The sequence below is a fragment of the Pyxicephalus adspersus genome, chromosome 7 (assembly GCF_032062135.1).
Source record: "Pyxicephalus adspersus chromosome 7, UCB_Pads_2.0, whole genome shotgun sequence".
In the NCBI taxonomy this organism is placed as follows: domain Eukaryota; kingdom Metazoa; phylum Chordata; class Amphibia; order Anura; family Pyxicephalidae; genus Pyxicephalus; species Pyxicephalus adspersus.
Window position 1 is genome coordinate 79,794,793 of NC_092864.1, and position 9,781 is coordinate 79,804,573.

General features: G+C 41.6%; 1 protein-coding gene across 1 annotated transcript; it reads left to right on the forward strand.

The window, feature by feature from the left end:
• The first annotated feature begins 485 nt into the window (after positions 1-485).
• On the forward strand, positions 486-9,470 carry LOC140336134 (protein kinase C delta type-like). Its single transcript, XM_072419189.1, has 2 exons — positions 486-515; positions 7,975-9,470. The coding sequence occupies exons 1-2, from the start codon at positions 486-488 to the stop codon at positions 9,088-9,090; spliced, it is 1,146 nt and encodes a 381-aa protein (XP_072275290.1). The 3' UTR covers positions 9,091-9,470.
• Positions 9,471-9,781: the final 311 nt, after the last annotated feature.

Genomic DNA, 9,781 nt, shown 5'->3' on the forward strand with positions numbered 1-9,781 from the left:
ACTGAATGGCGACCATTCATCGATAAATCAAAGCGGAGCTTAAAGTGTGTCCTCCTTCACAATGGCAATATATTTGGGTCAGTCCTAAATGGCCATTTAGTTTCTCTTTGTGAAGAATATGCAGACATAAAGAGAGTCATTGAGTTGTTGCAATATCACCAACACCATTGGGTCATCTGTGTTGACCTTATAATGATATGCTTCCTTCTTGGTCAGCAATGCCGATACACCAAATATCCCTGTTATCTGTGCATGTGGGACAGCAGAGCTCCTGAGAGGCATTGGGTGGAAAGGAATTGGCCTCCAAGATCTGCCCTAAAACCAGGTGGTCCAAACATTCTACATGAGCCACTTGTTGATAGAAAGAATATTATATTCCTGCCTCTGCACATGAAACTGGGTCTGATGAAGCAGTTAGTTAAAGCTTTGCCAACTGAAGGAGAATGTTTCAAGTACCTTATTTTGGCATTCCCTAGCTGGTCAAGATGAGGAACAAAGAGTTAGCAGGTACATTGGTAAGACAGATGAGAAACAAAGAGCAGTCAGGTGCATTGGTAGCCCAGTTTGAGAAACAAAGGGCAGCCAGGTGCATTACTAGCCCTGCTGTGGTTAAAAAGGTAGCCAGGTGCATTGGTGGCCCTAATCAGAAGCAAAAAGCAGCCAGGTGAATTGCTAGCCCAGATGAGAAACAAAGAGCAGCCAGGGGCATTGGTAGCTCAGATGTGTTTAGAAAGGCCGTCAGGTGCATTGGTAATACAAGCACAAAGCAGTGAGAACAGTGTGGGGGGATTATTTGATATCTGGAAGCCCCTCTAATAACACCCTGGGAATGAGTAGAGGAAGTAAAGAGCAGTGATATCATTCCCATTACTGTAATCCTGTATAGACGTCTGTATAATCCCTCCCAGACGCCTGGAGCTCTGAACAGAAATCTGATCTCATTTTTTCATTTTGTAGCCTTAGAAACAATACAAAACGTTTGATGTTCCCGCATCTCTGAACATGGCCTACACATACTGTTTCCCCAGCATTTGTACACAGCGTTTAATGGCCAAATTCTCCAATTAGTCACTAATTGGAATCACTCATTGATTCCAATTAGTCAGCTGACACTGGAGCTTTATTCTGATAGGCTGTAAGGAAAACACATTTTGCAGCATTTGGAAAGCGTTACAATGCTCAGAAATGCCTGGCAATGCCTAGACATGCTCCAAATGATCACATTGAAATGAATAGGGCATTTATAGGCATTTGTTTTCAATTATTATTTGGTTTCTTAGGGTTGTTTTTCCTATTCTACCTCTTGTCTGCCCCATATTCTGCCTACATACTATACATTAACTGAAGGGTTAAAATAGCTAAGCTAATTTGAGCCATATATGTTCCTGTAAGGAAGTTGTATTTCTTCTTCTATCTACTCAGTTTAATTGTAACTAGATGGCGAAAATTGTAAATTCTTTGAAATACAATGTATGCCTTGTACCTTGTACATGTATACAATGTATCAAATAACACTATATATGGCCAAAACTAAAACAGCTGTATGTGAATAATGACAACCCCCTCTGTATAAAAAGACCACCTTGTCAAATAAAGATCAGAGTATATTCCTAACACCATACTATGTGCGTGTGTGTTATTGGGATATCTCTCCAGACGTCTGTCTCTCTGGTGAAGGAGAAGTCACGGTGCATTCGAGGAACTAGAAGTAGAAGCAGATCCATTCATCTGGGGGCTCGTCCGGGATTAGAGCACACAGAATTCGGTGAGTACGGAAAGTCCCTGCCTTGAGGCTTAGAGGAATTCCGATCCTTTCCGAAACTCTCTTCTTCTTCTTGTTCTGAAGGTAGGCAGCAAATGATACTGTGAAAATTGTACTAACTTTATTGTGTGTGTCCTGGAGAACCGTAAGACGCCCCACCACTCTGGCGAGGGGAAACCCGTTAACCCAGAAACTGGTGAACGCAAGTGACGGTTTTAAGGGATAATACTAACAGGCAGTTGAGAAAGAAGTTTAGCATAGACATAAGTCCTCTTTACCCAGGTGACAGGAATTGTCGGAGCCTTTACGGTTCAGTACAGCCAGTCCTGGGAAGAGTTCAGCTCTGCTCCTGTCTCAATAAAGTTAAAAGAAATGGGTGCCAATGTAGGAGAAACATGTAAGGATTATGTAGCTCGGGTCTGTGGGACTGATTACTATTTAGTTATTCCCTGGGTGGATAATATGGCAGGATGGACAGAGGGGATGGGAAGCGTGAATCCTTTTTCTAGGGACAGAGCAAATAATTAATTCCATATGGACATGGTTAAGGGGTTATGTTTAGCAGACACTGATTGGGTTAAACATAGAGGGACGTCCTCTGCCTTTTCTTGTAGATTTGGGTGCTATTTGTAGTACTTTATGTGAGGATTATATATATAGTGGTCCAAGAGAGAATGCTGAGCCCTCTGTGGGAATTAATGGGATACTTATAAGACCTTATAAAACTCCTCCTCTCTCGATCCAACATCCATACAATCTCTAGTTAATGTTCACACACCGTTTCAGGATCATTCCAAATTGTCCTGTGAATTTATTAGAGAGAGATTTGTTTGTTCTCTTGAGGTTGCAGTTCGGGATTAGTAAGACAGGACACCTACATGTCACATCCTCAGTCATGCCCATCCATGTACCAAACGGTAATTGTTTTTTTATGTCTGGAATGCCAACCACAGGATCCGCTACTTGATCAGGTTCCTCCTGAGGTTTGGGCAAATACTGACCAAGATGATGGTCTAATCTCTTGTACACCATATAAGGCAATGCTTAAGCCCAGCACTGCACCTGTCTGCATTAAACAATACCCACTTTCCCCAGGAAAAAGAAAAGGGAATTGAGCCTATGTTGGTGGAATTCCTAGGGGCAGGAGTTATTGAGGAAACTATTTCCCCCTATAATACACCTATCAACCCAGTGAGAAAGGCTGACAATACCTTTAGGTTTGTCCAGGATCTTAGAACAGTAAATGCTCACATCATACCCATATCCCCTGTGGTTCCAGATGTGCCATTTCTGCTATCAGCTATTCCTGCCCATGCGAAGTTTTTCTCTGTTATTGATTTAAAGAATGCATTTTTATCTGTCCCAGTTGACAAGGAGACACGGACACTCTTTGCCTTTACATTTAAACATTGCCAGTATACTTGGTGTAGAATGCCTCAGGGTTATGTAGACTCCCTGGAAGTCTACTCCATTGTCCTCCAAGCTACACTGCGCCCTTGGACTGCCCCTCATGGTTCTGTCCTTCTACAATATGTGGACGATCTCCTCATATGTACCCTGTTTCCCCGATGATAAGACACTGTCTTATTTTTTTTGGAAGGCCAAAATATGCTCTAGGGCTTATTTTCAGGGGGATGCCTTATTTACCCATGAAGAAGACTACAGTACACAGTTATTGTTCATGTGCTTTTTTACGAACGATTTTTTGCCCAATCGATCGTTCGTCGTTCGATTGGAACGATAAAAATTGGAAGTGTGTACGCACCTTTACTTTTCAGTCAGCCCAAGCAGCTGAACTGATTGCCCTCACTGGAGCTTGTTGTCTTTTTGAGGAAAGAGATGTAAATATATACATTGATTCCAAATATGCCTTTGGGGTTGTACATGATCATGGGGTAATCTGGCAGAAAAGAGGCTTCATAGCTGCAGATATGAAGCAAACCTCACATTCCACCCTAGTACATGATCTCCTAGCCGCTATCCAATTACCAAGCAAAGTCGCTATCGTCTATTGTAAAGCACATACTGGCCTCAAAACGAACATAGCTCAAGGGAATGCCCTAGATGACAAGGCAGCAAAGGAGGCCGCTATTGGACAGGCAGCAACAGTTCAAATGCCCTCCCTAGTCCCAGAAATTACCCTTATCGACAATCTATTGATAAGCCTTCAGGATTTGGCTACAAGTAGTGACAAGTCAGAATGGCAGTCAGTAGGTGCAGTACAAGACCCTGATACAGGTCTTATCTGGAAAGAGGGGAAACCATGTATTCCAGTTGCAAGCACCCCAATTTTAATTGCATAGCATGACCTTGGCCATAGGGTAGCACAGGCAACCACTGACCTCATTAGGAGAGATTTTTTTATACCATGCCTTAGATCAAAGGTACAGTCCGATGTTTCACGATGTATTATATGTCTCAGAAACAACCCAAATAACTCAAAGAAGGGGCAACATCAGCATCTGAATTACCCAACTTCGCCATTCACTCACCTACAAATTGACTTTACTCATATTCCAAAGAAAGGAAGAAAGCAGGAGTATGCCCTTGTAATTGTGGATATGTTCTCCTCACCATTTGAGGTCCTAATGGGAAGACCCTTCCCCACTCCTTGGGGTCCAAATGCCCCTGTGATGGAAAAAGGTGATCTAGAAGTAGTACAGGCAGAATATGTGAGAAAACTTGTAGAAACTTCAGATCAAGTTGAGAAACATGTTGCTCGTGCCTCTCCTTTCTCTCCGCAGGAACCTACGCATCCTTTACAACCAGGAGACGTGGTGATAGAGTTCCCGTTTGGACCACCCATTTGAGTGGTAGCAGTCACCAGAACAGCGATTCTTGCAGAAGAGGCTCCAATCTGGATTCACGCTAGCAGAGTGAAAAGGGTCCTTGAGTATTCTTCTCAGGCGTCGAACGGAGACAAAGAGGGTGAAGCAGGTCTGAAATCCCTGAAAAGTGCCTTGCCACAGGCTGAAGATAATGACCCCACAATATTCTGGGAGATATGTTTGTCTGTTGATAATTATTAATCTTTGCATTCTCTTGCCAGTCTGGCTTATTAGTACTTGTATCTATCATCCAGAGGAGATGAGTTTCTTATGTGGTACACCGAATAATCAGTCAGTATCCAAAAGATTCCAGATCAATCCAGTCCCATATTCAAGCATTACATGAAATTGCCAATAATATCAAGAAGGATGTTGGTTCATCCTCCTGCTGGGACTGGTATTGAGCTGGCTGATGGACCTAAGTTGGTTAAGAACATTATTTATCAGTATTGTAATTATAATTGCTTCCTTGATTATTTTATGTTGTTGTATCCAATGTATCCCTTCCCTTATACAAACATTCCGCGCTATGTGTCCAAAGCCCACAGATCCTGGACAAAAATATGCTATTTACCTCTCTATGATAGAAGAAAATAAGTCATATTCATGATTTAGGAGGGCATTGAAGGGTTAAAATAGCTAAGCTAATTTGAGCCATATATATTCCTGTAAGGAACTGTATTTCTTCTTCTATCTACTCAGTTTAATTGTAACCAGATGGCGAAATTGAAAATTCTTTGAAATACAATGTATGCCTTGTATACCTTGCAATGTATCAAATAACACTATATATGGCCAAAACTTAAACAGCTGTATATGAATAATGACAACCCCCTGACAACCCCCTCTGTATAAAAAGACCATCTCGTCAAATAAAAACCAGAGTATATTCCTAAGACCATACAGTGTGCGTGTGTTATTGGGGTATCTCTCCAGACGTCTGTCTCTCTGGTGAAGGAGAAGTCACGGTGCATTCGAGGAACTATAAGTAAAAGCAGATCCTTTTATTAACATCAATGTAGACTTAGCCCTAAAGCAGAGCTAAACTCTAACATCAGACTTCATATTAGATATCTATTCTCTGCACAGGTCCCCCTTAGTGGCGCAGGCTGCTTCTCATCGCATCCATAACAAATAAAACATTCATTATATGTATAGAAGCGGCCATCTTGTGTGTGGCAAGTTACCATGCCATCCAATCCTGACCTTTTTCTCCGCCCACAACTCACTAACCAATCAGCCAATCTGTTGTCTTCTGTGATTGGTTGGTGCGGATGTCATAGTGATTACTACAGATCAGGCCACAATCACATGACACAAATCAGACCCCCACACTGCACCCAATATCACACCCCTGGGCAGTGACCCCCCTGGAGAGTGACATCATCACATTACACGGGAAAGAGAAAAAATAATTACAGGAAATAACTACAACCCATAAAATAATATCTGGGAATATGTGTGAAGGAGAGAAACAGGAAAGTAAACTAGGTGTGTAAAAAATCAGCTTCCACGTGTCCCAGACAATGCCATGTACTGGTCAATGTCATCGTAGGAATGAAAAGACAAACACTTTTACATATGTACAAACACACAACTGTGAAATAAATCTTCACCATCGTCTTAAACATCACAAAAACCATGACTGCAGCAAAACAGACTTCCAACCAACCCCCCATTTATACCCCTCCCCCAACAATAAACACACCATAGCTTTATGGTTAATGGCCCATAGGCCTTTTATTATGTCTATTTATAAATACCACAACGCTTTACCAAGCTTTAACCTCCCAACCATTAAGCCCGAACTTTTTAACCTGCAATTTTCGTTAACCCCTAACTTTTCTCACTGTATGAAAATACAGTGAGAAAAGTTCGGGTTTAACGATCACTTACCTGGTCCCGCTGCGATTGTCCATCGTCGTCCTCCAGCGTCGGGTGTCCTCTCCGGGAACAAGAAGCCGTCCGGCTCCTCCCTGCGTGCGTGCGCGATGACGTCGGCGCGTGTGCGGGAAATTCAAACTGAAACTCATTTAAACACATTTTGTATTAAATTGAATACAAACTCCTGTATCCAATCCAATCCAAAATAATAGAAAATATATTTATGTGGTTTTGTCTATAGGTATGTGACGGACACTAGGGAGGTGTTTTAGAAAAATATTTTGTCTATAGGTATGTGACGGACACTAGGGAGGTGTTTTAGAAAAATATATTACTATACAGTATACCGAATTATCGCATTTTCAGTATTTTTATCACTATATAACCTTTCCTATTACTGGTTGCTGGACCTGGAAGGCCGCCATTACCCCGCTGGTCTGCTTCACCTGAATCTAGATTGCTCCCAGCTCAGGAACAATCCTTCCTTATACCTCACACCCTATGTTATCCCAAACCATGGACCCCAAAGATGGATATACCCCCGAGGACCTCAACCGCGCGCCCCTAACCACTCCATAACATAAACAACCTTATTCCCAAATTCAAATAAAAGGGGTGAGTAACTTTCCTTGGCACTCCCTCTAAGCTAATGGCCTCGCTACTTCCTGACCTATTAACCCCCAAAACGAAATAATTACCCCATCCTGCCCAGTCATGGCTTCCTCTAGGCTCCAGACTTGTAACCATGTCTTCCCCACAACTTACCATCTATTCCTTTGTATAGCTAGGCCCCCTAACAACAAAAGTTTTATGTAATGTGACAATGTATAATATTTACTAGCTGATAACCCGGCATTGCAATCTTATACAGGAAAAGGAATCAGATTCTAGTCACTTCCTGCTCTACGCCGTCGTTTCAATTTGTTTGCCTTTCATTGCACTCGGCCAATTGCCTTACGTTTTCTGGAAGGCATTATTACAGGCCAGACATTTGTAAAAGAGTCCAAAAAAAGTATGTAAAAATATAAGCAAAAGTCACACTGTCACTGAGCAATACATACATACATGCAACTATACCTCTGACATATACCATAGCGCTGTACAAAGATCAGCAGTGTCAAATGTCTAGCAGTTTGGTTTAAATGTCTCCATGTGTTTCCTAGTGATAGTGGAACATACACACATACATACTGTACATCCCATTATATATATATATATATATATATATATAGGTTTATATAGCTCTGACATATACCATAGCGCTGTACAAAGATCAGCACACATACATACTGTACATCCCATTATATATATATATATAGGTTTATATAGCTGCGACATATAGCATAGCGCTGTACAAACACCAGCACACATACACACTGTACATCCCATTATATATATATATAGATTTATATAGCTCTGACATATACCATAGCGCTGTACAAAGATCAGCACACATACATACTGTACATCCCATTATATATATATACCCGGTATATATAGGTTTATATAGCTCTTGAACCTCACCCCTCAACTCATGAAGATGGAGAAAAACCAAGGCGATCCAACACCTGCCACAGGGCAGGCACGGTCGCTTTGAGTGCACAGAAATTCAATTTCCATGGCATCCTCGGAAAAGGAGCCTTTGGGAAAGTCATGGTGGCAACCGACCGTATGCAAAGAAAACAGGTAGCCATAAAAATAATTAAAAAGAGAAAAATGAGGGATTCTATTTACAGAACCCTCATGGCTGAGCACAATATTATCCAGCTAGCAAACCAATGCCCTTTCCTAATTCATGGATATGCCGCATTCCAAACCCACAATTACATCTATTACATCATGGAACTAGCAAGAGGTGGGACACTGCGGAGACTGATCAGATATCCAGAGCCTAAAATAAAAAGCAAGGAGGTGAGGTTTATCGCCGCAGAGTTGGTGTGTGGAGTGCAATTCCTGCACTCCAAAGACATCATACATGGAGATTTGAAACCTGAAAACATCCTTCTGACTGATGACGGACATGCAAAGATTTCAGATTTTGGCGTTTCCATAGAAAATGCAAGTACTGTGATGAAAAAGGGCAGAATTGGGACTCCTAGATATGCTGCTCCCGAGGTGTGGAAAGGTGAGGAATACGATCAGGGTATAGATTGGTTTTCTGTCGGAGTACTCCTGTTTGAAATGTTTAACAGAATAGGACCAAGAATAGGACCAAGTTTTGAGGGTCTTAGCCGAAATAAAGCCAACATTTTGAAGAAGCTGTTGCGTCATGGCCCTGCTAGGAGACTAGGGGTCCGTGGAAATATAAGAAAGCACAGATTCTTTAAAGGCATTAATTGGGAGAAACTGGAGAGTGGCAAAATGCCCTCCCCCTTAACAATCTCTACCAATGTCCTTGATTACCAACTGACAATAAAGAATAAGGTACCCAATAAGGAAGCCAATAAGACACCACTTGATCAATTACAACAGCAGGCCTACAAGGATATCGGCTTCATTTGTCCAGCATGGGCTGCCCGTTACCATATTTTGCCCATGCAGCCGGACTTCTTGCCCAGAAGAGAAATTGTAAGGTATGAAACGTCCTTCCTCCATTGTCCCGGGGAAAAGGAATAAAGGAGCTGGATACATTTGTAAATCTTTGGGGTCCTGGTCTGGAGTGTTTTAGGGTTGGGTCGGCCAAATAAATGTTTGACCCACCCAACCCCACAACACTCCAGATGAGGTCCCCAGAGATATACATTTCACAGAAAGAGATCAATGTGGAAATAGAAACTCCCCTGATCACCACAAAGAAAATACTTCTGGATGTGATGTCTTAATGACACCTTGTTCTCAAGTAAGAATATTCACTCATCACTACACGTTACAGCAGCTAAACACCCTGATCCAGGGAGCATCCGATCGCCCTTCGGGGGGTCAGGAAGGAATTTTTGCCCATTTTGAGCAAACAAGCTTAAATTGGGTTTTTCGCCTTCCTCTGGATCAGTGTGCATTTCCTCTCCGACATATACCATAGTGCTGTACAAAGATCAGCACACATACATACTGTACATCCCATTATATATATATATATATATATATATATATATATATAGGTTAATATAGCTCTGACATATAGCATAGCGCTCTACAAAGACCAGTACACATACATACTGTACATCCCATTATATATATATATATATAGGTTAATATAGCTCTGACATATAGCATAGCGCTCTACAAAGATCAGCCACACATACATACTGTACATCCCATTTTATCGATATTTATATAGATTTATATAGCTCTGACATATACCCTAGCG

Excerpts from the sequence above, each read along its gene's own strand:
- LOC140336134 (XM_072419189.1), top strand. The coding sequence starts at position 486 with ATGAGGAACAAAGAGTTAGCAGGTACATTG. Across the intron at positions 516-7,974 it reads AAGAGTTAGCAGGTACATTG|GTTTATATAGCTCTTGAACC; the intron begins GTAAGACAGATG and ends CGGTATATATAG.